General features: G+C 45.2%; 1 protein-coding gene across 4 annotated transcripts in view; it reads right to left on the reverse strand.

Moving 5' to 3' along the window:
* Positions 1-11,756, reverse strand: part of DAPK1 (death associated protein kinase 1) — a 174,954-nt gene extending 163,198 nt beyond the window's left edge. For 2 of the 4 annotated variants that reach the window (XM_053923386.1, XM_053923396.1), the window contains exons 1-2: positions 11,361-11,627; positions 10,344-10,513 (exon numbers count right to left, since the gene is read on the reverse strand). In XM_053923386.1, the coding sequence (XP_053779361.1) occupies positions 10,344-10,405 (62 nt within the window). In that variant the 5' untranslated portion in view covers positions 10,406-10,513; positions 11,361-11,627. The other 2 variants (XM_045195116.2, XM_045195117.3) reach the window with 2 other exon arrangements.
* Between the last annotated feature and the right edge of the window lie 7,500 nt (positions 11,757-19,256).

The raw sequence follows: 19,256 nt of genomic DNA on the forward strand, positions 1-19,256 counted from the left end.
CTTGGCCAAACACTCATTTTCACATCTTAAATCAGCATGTGTCAGAAATGAATGGAGGCTCAGACCCACCGTATGTCTTGCATTCTGTAGGAAGCTCATCTTTGTCAGGAGCTCAGGAGCCCACACACTTCTTTCAGCATCTTTCTCCACAAAGATGCATTACAAAAATCAGTGATTTGCTTCTCAGATTAAATTCCTAGGGCCTTATTGGGCTGCCTGAGATGTTTTTTTAACTTAACAAGCAGCTACAAAGGCCCTGGCCAGCTGGCTCAGTTGGTTAGAGCATCATCCCGATATGCCAAGGTTGCAGGTTCAATCCCCAGTCAGGGCACATATAGGAAACAACAAATGAATGCATAAATAAGTGGAAAAACAAATAGATGTTTCTCTCTCTCTCTCTCTCTCTCAAAATCAACAAATAAAAAAATTTTAAGCAGCTATAAAAACTAAACTTTTCAGGAACTTAGAGTATCCCATATTAAAACCTAAATTTGCATGTTGACATATCTCAGGTTCCTAAGAGCTCCAGGAAGACCGGCTCTCAGAGCATTTATGAGCAGCTCTCTCACTGAGCAGCTAACTCCTTGCTGTCAGGCAGCTTTCACTTGCGCTGGCTTCCCTGAATGCATCTCTTTCCATCATAATGGAAACTCTTTAACATGAGCTTCTCCTGCACTCTTCCCACAGCAGAGTCCAGGTGGGCTTGGAAAATGGCATCTCCTGAAACCCTGTCTCCAGTAGCTTTGAATACACAATGAAATTCCCCATTAATTTGTTCCTCAGGAACTCTAAGAATCATTTACCACACTCTCAGGGGGCCGGCTGAGGGAGCCCAGCCCATAAGTCAAACCAAGCCCTGGGTTTATGCCAGCATGGGGCCAGGACTCTTTGAAGGGCGGATAGGGTAAACAAAGTCAAATTTGGCAAAATGAGCCCAACCTGCAGGCTGAGCCCAAGATGGAGACAGAGAGAGAAGAGAAAGGAGAAGAGAAAGAGAAAGGATGGAACCGAGGAGAAGTGAGCCCTCACCTCGTGCCTGAGCATCCAGGCCAGAACTTGGGCAGAGAAATGAGGCATGAACAGTGAAGAGGCAGGACCCTGGTGGCAGATTCGGAAGCATGTTGTACAGTCTCTACCTCTCGCTCTCACTCATACTCTCCGTCGTGTTTAAAAGCCACCGCTCCTTGAGCACTGACTGTGTGCCTGGTATTGGGCCAAGCACTTCATTACACACATCCTCCCAACAACCTTGCTGTAAGTATAATCATGGTCCCCATTTTGCAGATGGGAAAAGTGAGTCTCTCAGAAGTCAAGTGACTTCCCCAAAGCATCAGGAAGTACATAGTGGAGCAAGGAATTTGAGTTCAAAGCTCTCAACATACTCTCATTTCTGGATACGTAATCTTCATAAGGCAAACAAACAAGGCCTACTGTGTGTTTCCATTACTCCCACCTAACATAAAGGACACTAAAAGCCATGTTCTCTTACTCACAGAAAACTTGCAAGCCCTAGGGAGAGCCAAGAATCACATGCATAAAGCAATTGTAAAAGAATACAAAGTGGCCAGTTACTTAATCCAAACTGTTAAGGGAAGAAGGAACTAAGAGAGAGTCTTCCTGAGGCACAAGCCCTCGGAGAAGGCTGAGGGTTGAAACTGGCTAGGTCATTTCATATTTGCTTATTTCTCCAGGTCAAAATTTCTCTCTAATGAAGACAATTTTTCAAAATTATCTGCATTAAAGAGAATATTGCTTCTGAAAATGAAGCCTGCAAAGGTTGGTCCACATTAATTGGTAAGCTATAAACAGGATATACTCATTCAGTGCCCAAATCACATTAGGCAAAACCGAGGGACTTCCACACCACTGCAGGCTTACCTCGCCTGCCCGTGGCTGTGTTAGCTAGCACACCTATGTCTCTATGCCCAAGGAGGGGTGGGGAGGAAAACACAGGCTGATAACACTTTGTCCTGGAAAAGATTCCACTTGTACTCATTCACTTCCTCTCCCAAACGATTGAGTTCCTGCCTAAAGCTCTGCGTGAGGGGGACTGGATGATGGTGCTTGGAGCAAACCCTACCACCTCTCAATGGAAAGACTGTAAATATCTCCCATCTATCCCGATGCTTGTTTGAATTACAGTGCAAAGAAACGCCAAGAACAGAGCCTCTACCGGTCATCTTACAGGTTCACCACCAAACGGGACGACAGGTGAGGATTCCACTTCATTCCAACTGCACAACGTGGAAAGAGTGACATCAGGGAGAAAAAAGCAGCGATGCCTTATGCCAGCCAGGCCTGGCCCTGTGCACGCTGGTGCCAATGCACCGCTCGTCTGCAGACTACGGTAACCAGGCAGGAAACGGGCTACTCCAAGCTGTGCTGGGGAAGGAAACAAACCCCTGACTATCTGAAGCCAGAGGAGGTGCTGGGGACCAACTCGGTGGAAGTCTCCGGCTTCACTGACAGCGGTTCACATGCTGATCCTGGATACCCCGAGTGGCAAAGATAACACTTAGAAAGACAACTTTCTACATTCACGTGCCAGGTGTACAGTGGAAACTCCTGGCAGGCTCTGCTTTCAATTATACTGATCTATAGACCAATAAACGAGTATTTGTAAGATAGCAAATACCCTCTCAGAGCTTTCTGGCTTACCAAATTTCTAAGGACAGCTCCCCTGCGTATCGCGTGCAATTCGGTGTCTCAGACGTCAGCAGGGAGGTTAGAAGTCTGTTCTCTACAGGATCCGCATACCCGCAGTGACGTGGCTTTGTTTTGTAACGTGAAGCAGCTTGTAACTCCCAGCCTATTAAATATTACACTCAAGAGGTTGCAGCCTTTCATCACTTTCCCAGAGATACACATTTCCGCTGCTTACCCATAAACCACAGATGGCAAAAGGAAAAAAGAAAAAAACATTGAGCTCTACACAGATTTAGAAGAACTTCTCAGAGGAGAATGGAAACACTAGAATTGAATCAGCGCCAACTACTGACCTCTTCTCTCTCAGGCCACTCCCTCTTGGTCCCGGCGTACCCCTCTGTCACTCTTTCCTGCATCACCTAAGTCACAACTACCCCCTGCACACACACAGCCTTGTCACAGACAGACGTAGGAGCTGCCAGGCAGACACAAGAGACAGGAAACTCAGGGACATCTAACCCTTTTCATGATGGGACCACAAGGGCAGGGCACTGATTACTTCCCTGCATCGCCTTTTCAACTAGAAAATTCTATACTGGAGGTAGGGGTGGGGGTGGGGGGCAAGAACAAGAGCAAGAAAGATCAAAGTAAAGGCTTAAAAATCCTGACACTCTTTTTAAGTTAAAAAGGAAAAGTCTGCATAGTTTCAAAGGTACCATTTTCTAACAATGAACTGTGGAAAGAACTATTCAACAGTGGGGAAAAATGGAAATCAGCTCCTTCCTTCAAGGTGAAAACCTACCATATCAATTGTATTTGAGATATTTAAAAACCAGCTACATTCATCATCATCACATTATATCTTAATAAGCATAATCAGACAGTTTTGACAGCCAAAAACAAAAATTGTGTCCCAAAAGAGTCCCTATTCAGAGCTCAATTTCCCAGCTGAAAACCACCAAGCTTATGACTATAAGCACCATCAGTATAAACTTTTCCAACACCAGTGATCAGAAGTTTACAGCATTCCTTCGTTCAAACGTTATGTTTTTCATCCAAAGTTGAATGTGTGTATCAGGAGAAAATAAATTCAACAACATTCCTCCTTTCCCCTACCCATACTGATGTCTCTGAATATATTTTAAGTTATCGAATAAAATTTCTCAAGCTCACACTAGAAATATCAGCAAGTAGAACACCAGGGGAAAACCCCACGGCCACCTCTCAGAGGTACGCAACATTATACTTAAATGACCGCAGCGTGATCTGTAAGCCACACCAGCGCTCAACGTCACGTACAAAAGATGGAAGCGATAAACAAGTCACTGAGGCTCCCGCTGGTCAGCTCTCGCCCCAGATGGGTTACTAGCACGTGACTGTTTCATTTTGTTTTGTTTTGGACTGGGATTGAAAATAAGACACAAACTCTGTCAGGTTTTAGACTTTTTCATGGTAAAACGCCCCCCTGGCACATTAAACCTAGAACTGGGGTGCGACCATACTTCTTGTTCTACCTAAAGAAAATTTACCAGTTAGGCAAAGCTATTTGAAACCCATTTTAGTTGGATGATGTAGAAAAACCAAATGTCAGTCCTTCCTCCTCTCTCCTAACTGCGTATTTAAAGGAATTCATTTAGAATGTTGACAAAGTGATAAACTGGATTTATTATAAATAATTATAGTTCCATGCAATCTCCTTCAAGGCTGAGAGACAATGCGTTCTGTTTTGATAATTTACCACAACAAACCAAAGCAAAAACAATTAAGTATTACCTTTCACATAGTCTCAAACAATCACACACCCACCCCTAAACCAGACAACTCGTGCCGCTTAATGAAATGAGAAGTTGTCATTTCGGGGGTGGCCTGCTAGGCAGAGCCAAGACTTACACATTACATTACTTAAAGGTTAAATAATAATAAAAGTGTTCTGTGAACTTTCTGAAAAGCTAAACTATTAACTCTGGGACTTGGATACAATTATGCTGCACACTAACACCATTCACAACTGGGGCCCATGCCATTTGGAAAAAGAGAGTAGCCATGAGAATTCTGGGGTCAAAGGGTCAGCCTCTGCTGGGGTGAAAAGGAAAACCTTCCGTGAAATGGCACCAGTTATTTCTAATCATCCTCTCCAATGTAGATGTTAAAATGGCTGCCCAAATCACCTCTCTTCAAGAGCAACTTTACTTGGATTCCAAAAAGAGAATAATTGCCAAATCATAAGTAGTGCAGAGAACAAAATGAGACGGCCCGCCTGGGGTTCTGGGTCCCTCCCTGGCTGCCTGATAACCAGCTGCTTGAGAAGGATACCTGGCCGGTCTGAGCACCCACGGGATGACGGGAGATGGGAGTGTGCCGATCCCTCTGGCTTCTTCCAGGTCTAGATGTCAAAGGGTCCCTCACCAACAGAAGCTCCTCCCCTCCCACCAGGAGGAGGTTTTCTTTTTTTTGGTCAAAAATAAGTTTCTACTAAGGTGAGACTTCCTGGCGTTTTCTCTTTGAAAGTGGGGAAGAAGGCCCACGCGGCGACCAGCGGGATCCACAAGCCTGGTCAGGTCAGGCAGTTGACTAGGATTAAGGGTTCATAACATTCCTAACACACATCCCAGCAGGAAACCAGGGCAGGCAAAGCAGTCTTAGGCCCGTCGCTCAAGTGGGTTAGACTGCACCATCTCCAAAGGAATCCAGCGCACACATTTGTGCTGCATGCCCCTTCCTTCCCCACCCCCACCTGGAAGGAAATGGTCTCTGCCTTCAAGGACTTAGAACTTTGCTGGAGACCGGAGGACATGTCTGACAATGTCACCTCTCCCGATATAATCCCTATATGTAATTACTGAAATTCATTTGAGCATCATCTCTGTAAGCTTATTGTGGGTTTTTCACAGCTTTGCAGGGATGTGATGATGTTATAAGGCCTTTAGGTGCCAAAGTGGCTGAGTAAGACAGAAGCTTAGGATAAAGGACACAGAGACCAAGAAGTAAGCCTCAGTGCTCCTTGTTTCTCCATCAATAAGACCCCTGACCCCCTAGGTTCCTGGCCTCATGGGACCTAAATTATGCCCGCGAGTGGTCCACAGACACGTTCCCAGTGCTAGCAAGCAAGCATTCAGCCAAACTGTCACCCTCTCCCATCACCATGCCCTCCTTCACACCCTAGAAGACCATCATTAGACCTTCTGAAAATGCAGAGAATTTAATAACCACAGTTACCTCTAATACATACACTTGAGCTTCATCTCTTAAAACCTTGCAGCCTCTCCGATCAGAGGAAAATTCTGAGGGCCCACAGGAGCAGAAAGGCAGAGAGAGAAATCCCACTCAGCACAGTCGTCCAGGATGCTCTCACTGGGCAGCCCCGTGGGCCCGCATTTCCCACATGGGGAAGTCTCTCCTCCTCCCACCCGCACAGGAAAGCCAGAGTTCTTAGGACTCACTCCTGCAGTCCGCGGTCATACAATGCAAGGATGTACTCGGACTACCAGGGCTTTTTACCATTCCTTGCTTTGGTTACAATGCCTATGGGTTTTTATGCCAAAATGAAAATGGCTTAAATTTGAATTACTAGCTTCTAGCAGCCCTCTAAACCAATGTGAAATATTTAATGCTCCACCTTGTTTGGTTTAAACTGATCTTGCGCTGGGAAGTTTGGCTGCTGTGCACATTAGTGTTCAGTCACAGAGAAAGCAAGAGCAAAGCAGCTTTTATTTCTACAAGCTGCAGCCTTCCATGTCCTAAGCTCATCTCCACCAGAGTCATCATTTATTGAGATGCATGTGCCTTCTATATATTAGTCCTTTCCTTTAATCAGCAAGCATTTATTGAGCACCGAATGTCACACATCGAATTAGGCATTAGAGATAAAAATGGAATGCAATCCCAGGTCACGACTCTGTGACAACCTGTGGGGAAGGCAGATAATCAAACAACTACTGATTATGCAATGTGGTAAATGCTGTGATAGGAAAAACAGGTTATTAAAAGTAATCTTAGGTAGTGACTATGTGTCAGATGTTTGTAGCCACTGTCTCTAATTCTAACAACATCCTGCAGAAGTAGGTGTCTCCCCACTTTCCAGATGAGCATGCTGTGGGCGAACCACAACGCATACTGCTTCTCTATCAGCGTCAGCATCTGCATCACCGCTGCATCTTAAATCCTCATCCTGGTCTCAGTATTGCACCTGCCACCCTGCTTAACTCAGGCATCAATCAAACTTTGGTATTATGCAGCATGCTGCACACCCTGGGGAGAAAAGACCACCTGAAAGAACTTCCGAGCTGGCTACAAGGATAACAGTAACGCAAAGCAAGGATGGGGCACAGCAAACAGCAGTCTCTGTGGTCACAGACCAACAGAGTGGTCATTTTGCGGACAAGTCATTTTGCTCCCAAAAGGGAGAACACATCGCGGAGGCGTTTATTCAGGAGGTGGGACCCAGGTCTTAAGATCATGTAAGGTCAGGCAGCAGAAGAGGGAAGGAGTCCAGGCCCTCAGGACAGCAGTGCTCAGAGAGGTGCCCAGAAAGCTCACAGGTTACGCTGAACCACAGCCAAGGGTGTAACTGGAGCCCAATGGTGGGACAAGCCAGCCTGCAGTTGCCCAAAGCGCCAACTGATAAGAGACGCTAAGGCAAGCTGGGGCATTCAAACAACTCAAGTGTAACAGCAGATGGAGAAATCTGCTTTTATGAAAACTCCTCCCATTGACCTCTGCCTGTGACAGAGGCAGTTCTTTATTCCACCTCCTGGGATGGAGGGTGAGATCCCAAAGGGCCTGCTGGAGTCAATACACATGGTCACTAAACAGTCTTCTAAAGATAACGTCCATTCACTGCAGGGCCTTGTTCCCATTCTGAAGGCGGGCAAGTTCGAGGCCAGAGAGAAGTGCATTACTTAGAATCAGAGTGGAGCGGCCCGGTGCTGGCAGCAATGGGTCTCCCCGTGTCCCTTTTCCCACAGGGCCTCCCTTCCCCTAATTGGTCAGCGAATACGAAAAGAATATTGAGTTGCAGGCCAAGTTATTAGCCTGCTTGGAACACCCACATGTCTTGGCCAGTCCTGCAGATGATATCTATATTTATTTAACTCTTTACTGCTGATAAAATACCTTTACATGTGTTAGGTGACTTGGTTTTTGTAACAGCCATGAAATAACCACTAGGTCTCTCATTTTTCAGATGAAGATCCTACACGTCAAGAGGGTGTAAGAGACCTGTTCAAGGTTATGAAGCTAGCAAGCCGCAGAGCTGATTTTGGAGCAGGATTTCTGTCCAGGGGTCTGCCTGCCGTATCACTACAGCAATAATCATACTTTACAAAGTTCTTCAGAGTTCAGAGCAAGCCTTTACAGCAGTCTGGGGCAGTGCAAACAGACACACACTAACAATGCACAGACAGAGACACAGACCCATGGACACGCCCACATACTCATCCTCCTACATATATACCCTCTCTAGAAGTAACATAACAATAATAATATTCTACTTGTTTAAAAACCTATCTTCCCATCTCCAGCTGTGGGCCTTGTCTCAGTATATCTATAAGGTAAGTGAGTAGCTCTTATTTAGATTACTGATAATTAGAGTATGTAGATAACATCTTAAATCCTAGATGTTGGTCCGTGTATAATTCACTGCTTAGGACAACCTTGCCTTTGTGTTAAATATCTGCCCATTTCCACTTTTTGCCACTGAACTCCTGCCTCCACTCCCAGTCTTCTCCAAGGGACATGTGAAGCAGCATCTTTCTTACTTGTCTGCTTTACCTCAGGACTTGTTTTCAGGAGGTGGCTATTTCCAAGGCAGACATGAAAACCATTGGACTTGGACTTCAAAAAAACTTCAAAGAACCAACCATTGAATCCACTTCTAGGCAAAACCAAAAGAAAGAGCAGCTAGGTGGGCACATGTATATTCCTTAAAAAAAAATCCCAACTCTCAATTTTCAGAGCACTTCTTTCAAAGTCGCAGGTCACAGAAATGCAAGTATTCAAGAAACAATTTGTCAATTATCCTTGGACAGGAGGGAGAAAGTTATACACAGAAATGTAGACAGAGCTGAAATCAAAGCGAAATGCTAGTGACGAATCCACAAACCACTTTTCAGCGCAGAGGCAGGGGCCTGTCATCACACCCACGAAATAGAGATCACAAACTCCCCGCGCCAGCCACAGGGAGGCCTCATTTGTTTCTTCTTTCTCGCAACATATAACTCTACCATAAGATCTTAACGAAAATAAGGTCAGTGTACTTAATCTGTGAAGCCATCATCTCTCTGTAAGAGAATTGATATAATCAGGCCACACGGCACAAACAGAATTAAAATACATTTTTTCCCACTGTCCCCCTACTTCCAAAGAAAAACTTCATATGTCACTCATCTTGCCGAAACTCACAGGGATAAAATAATTTAATTCTAGTTAAACCAAGTATTTCAGCCACATACTCGTAAGCCTTAAACATATCCATGAAACGTGATTTTTGAGAGCTTTCCTTCCAATTTCCTGACTCAGTAAATCTCCAATATATAGTATGCAACTCCAAACCCAGTGATGTTCTCAGTCAATACCAAACATAAACAGAGATTTGCGGTTACAGCAACTTTTGAAAAAAATTGCTTGCATTCTGCACTATTTTTTGAATTCATAAAAAAATTTTAGTTAAGCTCGACTTTCGTAATTCTCATTAGGTAATCTAGGGTGTGGTATTTGTATATTTCCTTTTCACAAACAGGAAGCAGGACATTGGTGTATATGGAAAAAATACATATTTTGATAACAAGTGTAAGTCAATACATACTTTCCATTTGTTTGTTTAAAGATCCTTTTGCCTACTTTACTCACAATACAAATATACTTCAGTCAGATTTCACATGTTGAATTTATAAATGTAGGTGTCAAAATGGGGATTTTCCACCAAAGTTAGACGGGGGCTCAACACACCCTGTCAGACACCCAGTCAAGGGGAAACCAGTGCAGGCTTTGGATGCCCCCAAAGAAATCATTGTTTGCCCACCTGGAAACCGAGAGACTCTGCTCTCAGAATCACAACTCCCACAGCAATGGAACAGGCTCTGAGTCCAGATAGCCATATTAGACTCTCACTCACTGATTTCTGAAAAATTAACATTAGCAATGAAACCAAAGCCACCACTGACACCAAGTGAGTAATTAAGTTCCTGGTTTGAGTCAGTTTCAAGATGGAAGCCTGACATCAACATCTGGCAAGTCTCCAAATAGGGCATAATACTTGGGCATGTTACTCTGAAAATTCAGAAGGAGGGAAAGAATGAAGACTTAAAAATCCTATTAATTACTTTGTATTCTCTGTTTGAATCACACAGAAGAGCTAACTCCAGTCGCTGTTAGATCCTAGCGTTTGCCTCCTCCTGTCGTTAGGCAAAGCTGACTAGAAAACCGCAGGCAATTCAATCTGTTCTTGTCCAGGGGTCTTGATCAATACTTTGCATCACAGTCTAAAGCTGAAACTGCCTCTCCACCCCCAGACCCTTGGAGTTTGTGGTTTATTTCTGGTCCCTAGCCCTTACTGGGTAACTCTTTTCTCTACAATTTGCGAATCTCCTGGAAGGGTGAGGGAAACGCCTGATTCAAACTGCATTTGTTCATCGCCCACTGCCCCCAACATTATGCATTCCCACAATCCAGTAGCGAGCGCCTCTAAGAACCTCCTGTACCTGCCAAGTTCCTCGCCGGTGTCGTAGTAATCATCCACGTTTTCCTGCCTGAACACGGTCATGATAAGCTGTCACGCCTCACCAAAGCCCAGCGCACTTCGGCTCCGCTTCCCAAACCATCACCACCGCTCCTGCGCCTCCATGGGTTCTTCGTGCATCAGTCTCCAGTCCTTAGAGAGGGGGGAGGGGGGCGGGGAAAGGCAATTAAGACTAATAAAATGACAATCCCCAAAGGAAGTAAGCCTACCCAGGGCTAAGACCTGCTCGCTGAAGACCACTTCTCCGGAGCTGCCCCTCCCACCAAGCGGAAAGGAGCACCCTTTGTTAAAACAGGGCCACGGACACCCCCAGGCCCCCGTCGCCAGCGCGCTTGAGGCAGGGCACAAACGCACCCCAAGTCTGCGTCCCCGAAAGCAGGGAGCTCTGCACGATAACAACCAGCTCCGGAAGTGACTGGCCTCCCCTTTCTCTGCACACACGCCCACCCAGCTCCCCATCCACCTCCAGGGGCGCCGCAGAAGAATGAAGCCCTAGCCCGGGCTGAACGCGCCTGGCTGGAAGCATCACTCTCCAACAGCGGCGGCGGTGCAGCCCCCGCGTCACCTCTCGGCTCCCGCACCTCAGCGGCCACCTCCTCTCGTCCCTCGAGCCAGGCAGTCCCTAGAGGCACATTCCTGGCGATTCCCGCTCCGTTACCCCGCCGACCCGGCGCGCGGCCGCCCGGGGGAGCAGGGGAGGGAAGGGAGCGGCCGAGGGAGGCGCGGCCGCCCGCTACTGGTCTCCGCGCCCTGACACAAAGCGCTCGGCCGGGCCCGCGCCACCTGTTCCCACCCAGCCCGCGGGGCTGGGGGCGCCTCCAGGCTGCGATCCCACTTCTCCCCGCAGCCAAGTTTCCCCTCCTTGGCCTTTCCCGTGGCCCGGGGCGCTGCCCCGGCAAACCCCGCCGCGCTGCGGCCACGAAAGCAAGAGCGGCGTCGGGGCCCTGGAGGACCCCGGGAGCCGCGCGCGGTCACTCACCCGGGCGCCCGGGGGCCACCCGGGTCCCTCGGAGCGCAGTCGGAGGCCGACCGCAGGCGCCAGCGCCGGAGACGAGCGGGGTGGCGGCGGGAGCGCAGGGAGGGAGCGACTCGGGAGCGCGGATCTCGTGCGTCCGCCCCGGCGTCTGCTCAGCCGGGAGCTCCCACTCCGGCTGCTGAGCAGCCGTTCGGCTCCTCGCCGGCTTCCGGGCGGAGGGCGGCCCGCAAGCGACCAATGGGGACCCCGCGGGCGGGCTAGCTGCACGGCCCACCCACCTCCTAGCTCCCCGGCCCGGCCGGCGCTGCGGTTTGTGAGCCGCGCTCGCGGCTCCTCTCTGCTCAGAGCTTCGGACTCGCTGGCGCGCTCTACCGCACACACCCTGCACACACCCACTCACCCCACACCCACGCCGCGAGGGGACCGGGCGCAGCCGCGCTCAACGTGGGCGTCCCACCTGTGACACGTCGCTACCCTGCCCCCTTCCGCTGGGTTCCAGAGAAATGCGATTCCTGCGTCCCACAAAAGTGATCTCCGGCTGAGTGCCAGGAATGGTGCTCGCCACGGGAAAATCACCAAGACCAAAAAACACATTTAAAAAAAATGTCCTGCGCCCGTGAAATTTGCATTTTGGTGGAGAAGATGTAAACAAATAAGATTTGTTTTCAAGAGACCATTGCTATTGAGACAATAAAAGAGGATAATGGTATAGAGAATGACGGGGAGGGAGTGGGCCGGATTAGATGGAGTTCCTCTCCAGGATAAGTGTTTGAGCTGGTATCGACTATAAGAAGGTATGCAACCAGAGAAAAACGGGTCGAGATCTCAGGCCCAACGAAGCAGCAGAAACCAAGAGTGTTCTGTGTGCTGCCCAATATAATATTGGCTCTTGATGAACTGAAATATGGCTAGTCCCAAATGAAGTGCGCAATAAATGTGAGATACACACTGGATTCCATGACAGTATGAAACAAGGATAAAAAAATCGCATAAATACTTTTATATTAACTGTATGTTCAAATGATAGTATTTCAGATATATTGGGTTAAATAAACTATATTGTTAACATTAGTTTCATTTTTTTATTTTTTAAAATACGGTTATTAGAAAATATAAAAGCACCAGTGTGGCTGGTGTTATATTCCTGAGAGCTGAGCGACCTACACACAGAAGCCGTATCTAGTGGAGACCCCTTCTCCACTCTCTGGACTTCTTACCCCATGTTTCCACCAGGCCTTTGGGTGTGGGAAACAGAAAGGATGGCTCCCCCATAGGGACTGCTAGGGATCCCCAGAGAAAAGCTCCCCCCCAGGGCTTTTCCTTCTTGCCTAGAAGAACAAAACCTGGTGTGTGAGACCTCTGAGATTTCAGATCCACAGCACTGTTCACATTCCCAGATTTTCTAAAATGGAATGATTTAAACTCTCTTTGGTTCAACAGAAACTTCCAGCCTTAGAGATTTTGATCTCTCGGGGGAAGAAAAATGCCCCTCAGACTTTTTGTCACACCCTTCTCGCAGAAAACATTTCATTTAGCGGCCGCAGGAAGGGCACACGTTCATCGGATAGAATCAAAGGAAGGTTCTAAATTGGGAGGTGGTATGAATCTAAGTGGTGGATTTAAGAATTAATACAAAAGGATCTGGGAAGGTGAGAAACAGTCAAAAATAACCAAAAAGTGATTCATCTGGAGGAAATGTAAATGAATACATCTGTCGGGGGGGATGAAAACACAGATGCGTGTGAGGAACTTGGAAAGTGCTCATGGGTGGCTGCTTCATGGGTAATATTTTTTCCTGCAAAATAGATGTGTGTGGTTTTCAGGACGATGGAAAGTACTGGCTCCATCTGGGCACCGGCCTGTCTTCCCTGCCCTATCTGGCGCGCTGATCACAGGAGAGCTTCTGGGGTAGTGAAAAAGAGCTTGGACCTGGAAATCACAGAATTGGATCTAGTATCGGTAGAGCCATTTAACAGCTGAATGACCTTGGCTGTGTCACTTCCCTTACCTCTGAGCTTCGCGTCTGTGCTAATTTAGGCAAGCATTTTAGAGAAGGAAAATGTGGTTGTTGATAAACATACCCCAAAACTCAGTCAAGAAGTAGATTCTACTTCCCCTTCCCGTGAATGTGAGTTGGCCTTGGTGGCTTGCTTGTAAGAAAATGTGGTAGAAGTGACATAGTGTAATGTCCTTCCAAGGCTAGGTCCTAAGGTGTGAGAGTTTCTGTCAGCCTGTCTGTCTGTCTCTTTCTCTCGCTTTTGAACATATATTTTCTCACTCTCTCCACTCACTCTGGAAGTCCTCGGCTGCCATGGTTACCCAGGGGCTGCTGAGTGGAGAGATCACAGAAAGAGAGAAGGAAGCCAGCTGTTCCAGCCCTACCCCCAACCTCAGCTATTTGTGTCTTTACAGCCCAAGTTCTGTACACAGAATAAATGATTGTTATTGTCTTAAGTCATTATTTCTGGGTGGTTTGTTACACACCGGTAGACATAAGAAAATTACAAAGAAAATAAGAAAACTTGTAACATGTACCAGGTTCCAGGCCAACTAAATTATTCTCTCACTTAATCCTCAAATAACTCTGTGAACTAGTTGTTTTTGCCACTTTTTACTTAAACTTCATAGTCTCAGTTGCATCACCTGCAAAATGGGGACAATAATAGACCCTTGCATATTCCTCAGAGTTGTTGGAAGAATCTAAAAAGATAATGCATGAAACAAGACTCTGTACATTATAAAATACACAGAATGTTAGTGTTACATTTTCCATCATGTTCCAAGCAAGAAAGGCCCGCAGGGACATCTCTCACATAGAAGACAACAATGCAATAGCTCGGAAAGTATGAGATTCAAGCTGGAAAAGGCTTCCATGAAAATAACAGATGATAAGGATGATAGATTATGGTAATCATGGTGATAGCATTTAAAAGAGACTCAAATATAGAATTTAGAACATTACTTTATATCTATTATCAGTCAGGGTAAGATACCTCCTGCTGTAAAACCCCCAAAATATCAGAGGTTTGACACATTAAAGGGCTATTTCTTGTTCTCAGCCCCTGTTCTGAAGCAGGTAGAGAGAGGACTCCACTCCATATAGTATTCAGGGACCCTGGTTCTGACCTTTAAAGGATCCATAGTCCCTTGATGCATCTGAGTTTCTCAGCTGGTCCTTTTCATCTATGGGCTGGTGAGAGAAGACAGAATGGAAACCGCACTGGACACGCCAGGTTAGAAATTTAAGGCTCAATCATTTTGGGGGGACAGGGTGTCCTAAGATCAATCAAAGTAAACCACATTAGCTCACTTCACCTTTCGGTTACTTTTTAATAATATGCCTTTGGCTTTTGTTAAGGATTAATATTTTTAGATGGCCCCCTGAGAAAGTTTCTGCACCCATGGTTTCCCTGTTGAAGATATTGCCCATTATGTAACTGAGTGCCTCCTGTACAGGCGGTCCCCACGATGCTCCAGTTCCTCCCAGCACTGAGCACGAGGAGAACTTGCCTCTCCCGACCAACCGATGTTTCTTTTTCTGTCAGAAAATGAAAATTATAGAGCTCACCCTGCTCTCCATTTTCCCCTGGATTCCAGAAAGTCCAAGCTCAGAAAGTACAGTCCTTCACGCAATGTCTAATTCACCACGTCCTCCTAATCAATCAAAAAGCATTTGTTTTCTAGTATATATTAGATGCCAAGGATGCAGAAATAAAAGGAACATTCTCTGTCCTCAAGTAACTCAGTCTAATGAGGAAGACCGATGAGCAGAGACAATTCCATTAAAGTGTGATTGCGCCAGACATAATCCATTTGCTTCTCTAGATCTTTACCCACCCTTCTCCACCCTGACAAGTCAGCAGGCTGAGCTGTGAGATTATTTTAGCTGATTTCCTTGTCCTTTGGCTCCTGAAGGGTTCAGCAGTGGGGAACTCTGGCTTGAGGTCAAGTAGAGGGACGGAGAATGAGACCAGGATAGTGATGGTCCTGCTTTTCTCTCTGTAAAGTTGCCTCAGTCATTGTCAAGCCAAGGTCACTGCTCCTTGCCAGGTAACCTCTTCTACATAATTTTCTCTGTCCAGGCTTTGGTAACCACTCTCTGTCCTTGTCTCTTTGGGCCTAGAGTTGGTGCCAGCTCCACTGTTACTAACCTGAGGTTCTTGCCCCATCTCTTATAGTTTCCCTGCACCTCCCTGAATCATCCTCATTTGAGCATGCCATCTCTTTCTTCTGGGACCCTGACTGATAGTGTAATGAGAGAGGAAGCTCAGATTGCTATGGAAACCTGAAGGGAGGGCACTTAATTCAGATAAAGGCTAGGGATAGAGGGTGACAATAAGGGTGAGCCTGGGGTTGCCGGACAGTTTCCTAGAGGACCTGACATCCTAGTTAAAAATATGAAAGAAGAATAGAGCAGGAAAAAAAATGGTGGATGATGGGATGGTAAGGAAGGGAGATGAGGGCATCTAGACAGAGGAAAAGAGTGAGGCTAAAATCACAGATGTGAGGAAGATAATGGCTCATTCAGGCATCTGTAAGTAGTAAGGGCTCACACAGTGAAATGGCAAGAAGTGAGGACAGAGAGAGGATGGGTCTTTTCCACGTACTCACAACTTGGGTAAGAGTGGAGAGGTAAACCAAGGTAGATCTTGACAGCCTTGTTCATTATGCGCAGCACCTGGATCTTCACCCTTTGATAACCAGGGTTGATCAATGCTAACTTGGCACATCCTGGGAGATGATGGGTAGAGAGAAACAATAAGATACTTTAAGGAGGTAGGGATTGTAGGACTTGGTGTTTAAGAAAAAGGACAGAGGCGGAGCAATATCCAAAGTTTTGGCTGAGTGATTAGGTGGATATTGCTGCCACATAGGCTGAAACACAGGTGGACAAGCTGTTTGGGGGAGAGGAAATGTCTTGGAGATACGAAGTTTGAGGTTCCCATGGGACATCTAGGTGATGTCCAAGTGGAGATGGGTACCTATGGGATAGACAGGGTGATTCGGGTGTGCAGCAGGGCATACTCTCAAGCATAAAAGTAGATGAGGTCACCTAGGAGCAGGATGCAGGACTAAAAAGAAGAGCACCAGAGGCAGAACTCTTGGGAAAAGAAGCATATTAACCCAAGCAAATACAGAAGGGAAAGTATGCCTGGCCAGTAGCTATAGATTACTGATTAGTCTCATGAGCAACTATGGTTTTACTTGCATTTCTTGGGGCCAGAATGGGCCGCTAATGGGTGGTGGATGAAGACCTCATGAATGTTGAGTGCCTCATAAGCCTCCTGTGTATATATCACAACATGAATATTTGCTGTATTTTTGGCCAAATGGGTTATTAATTAGGCTATTAATAGATAATTAACTTCCACATCTATGCTTACCACATCTTATGATTTTCACCCATCCCATTTATTTTCTTGTTTTTTATAGTTGAATGTAATATTCACAAACAAAACAGCAAATGCTCATTACACAGCCTCTTCTGAGCTGTGAATTATTTGAAGCACCTCTTTGACCTCTTTTACCACTAATACTCTAAAAACACAGCCTTTTGTAGCACATGGGTGTAATAATTAGGACTGCACATTAATTGCCTGGGTCTCTGAACTAGGAGCTTGTGACCCCAGGTTTAAGACCAAGGCATGGAGCTTGCTTATTTCTCTAGCCCCACTTTCCCTCTGACTCAGTTGCTTTACAGTTTTCATTTATTGTGCCTCATGGAATTGAATGCATCTCTAATCCTCATTAAATCCTTTGTAAAAACAAGCAGGGTATAAAAAAAGACATATAAATCCCTGACCAGTATTTGTAAGGCCAGAGGAGTTTATAAACTTCTAGGGTTACAGGTTTACTTTTGCCCTTAGTCTGATTTCTTTAATGCCCGCCTCAATGTCTTCTAGGTCCTGACACTACCCGAAGCAAAAGATTGGTAACACTGAACAGCACTTACCAGACTCAGGGCCCAAAACATTATCTGGGGAACTAAAGCAAAAGGTACACAGAGCTGCCTCTAAGCAACGCAGACTTCACTCATTTTATTAGTATTGTGTTGGCCAAAGAGTCCGCAAGGTTTTCTTCTGTCAAATAAAAGACACGTTTTTCATTTTCACCAGTAACTTTATTGATTTGGATATTTTGTGTATGTCCGCTGTCTTCCACATGATAAAACGTTGAGTGTTCTCAATTAATGTCTCTGTTTGATCACTATTGAGTTCAATTGGTCCACCCGACTGTGGAGCATCATCCAGAGAGAAATCTCCAGAGCAAAACTTCGCAAACCACTTTTGACACTTTCGATCAGTCACAGCACCTTCCCCATACACTGCACAAATCTTTTTTTGTGTTTCACTTGTGTTTTTGCCTTTCCTGAAGTAATAAAGCATTACTTTCTTGAAGTAATAACATGCTGAAAATGTTGCCTATTTTCTTCTGTCTTCAACATTAAAATGACTACACAAAAATTCACCAATTTTGATGTTTTTCTTAAATGCACACTGATATGACAGCTGTCACAATACAACCTAACAAAATTGCTTCCAATATAGTTAAAGACAAATAATTGCCACTAGAGCCTTCTTATGAAAAAAAAAACAAATTAATTTTTGGCTAATAAATTCCAATGTAGCAGTCATGTAACATGTATGTACCCTTCTCTCCCAACAGGAGTCCCCCAGTATTGGATGTTAAGTGCAGTTCGCTACCAGATTTTATGTTTTCCTATGAAAATACAGGGTCTGGCAGAAGTAACACCTGCTCAAGTGTGGTTGGTAGGGCAATTAGATGGGTGTAATAATTTATAGTTTTAATTTGAACATTTCACCTAACATACCAAATGGTGTGCTTGAGTGTGATATTGTTATGTTACAGAATTACATGCTTGTGAGTTGGTAATAAAATATTTTATTTAAAAAAAGGGATGTTATTTGTGCCAGATTCTGTGTATAGACGACTGGGGAGAAGAGTGAAACATTCAAGAGTTTCTGCTTTGTCAAAGAAACTTAAAACAAGGTGGAAAAAAGTCCTCCAGAAAGAAGCACTCAACATGATTCACCTATTAGAACAGGATGCAAAAATCATAGTTACAGATAGAATATGAATGTACAGCCACACTGACTGGGTGAATGAAGTTATGTTCACTTTCTGTTGCTTCTAACTTTTTTTTTCTCTGCTGGTGACTAACGAACCTCTTTAGAACCATAAGATTTAATACCATTGATTTCCATTAATTTCCCTTTCAGCAAAAATCATGGTAAAAATATTTTAGCCAGTTTCAAAATTCATCTTTTGGGGGGCAGATAGGTACTACATTTTACAGAAGATTCCAAATCAATGAAAGCCTCTAGGTTTCTTGGCATGGTTTCGTGAAATACAAGCCCCATTACTCAAGCCAGCCAAGTGATTTACAGCCTTATTCACAGCAGTTTGGCATTTGGTTGGATTTATAGAAACATTGCTTTTTAAAAAAGACAAACTTGTCGTAAATTCTTCTGGAAGGTTTTGCCAGTTTGAAGATCTGCAAATACAGTGATAACCTTTGACCCTGTCAATGCTGTGTCCTCATAAATTTATGCACCTATAAAACTGGAGTTTGAGTACACAGATGCCAAATTCTAATGTACACCTAAGAAGTGCATGCTGTTATTAACCAATAAATTTAATAAAAAAAGGAACACTATGTTGGGTTTATATCATCTCAGGAATCCAGAATTACATCTGATGGGTTAATTTTCACCATTCATTTAACTATTTATTGAGTGATAAGCACATGGTGAATAAGCCAGACTCAGGGAGTTTATAATTCAGAAATAGCTACCTTTTGCATTTCTTTAGATTCCTCTTAAATAAAGGATCTACTTGGCTTTTCTGAAATTTCCTGTTTAAGTTTCCCAGAAGAAA

Source organism: Desmodus rotundus, chromosome 1 (genome assembly GCF_022682495.2).
Source record: "Desmodus rotundus isolate HL8 chromosome 1, HLdesRot8A.1, whole genome shotgun sequence".
NCBI lineage: Eukaryota > Metazoa > Chordata > Mammalia > Chiroptera > Phyllostomidae > Desmodus > Desmodus rotundus.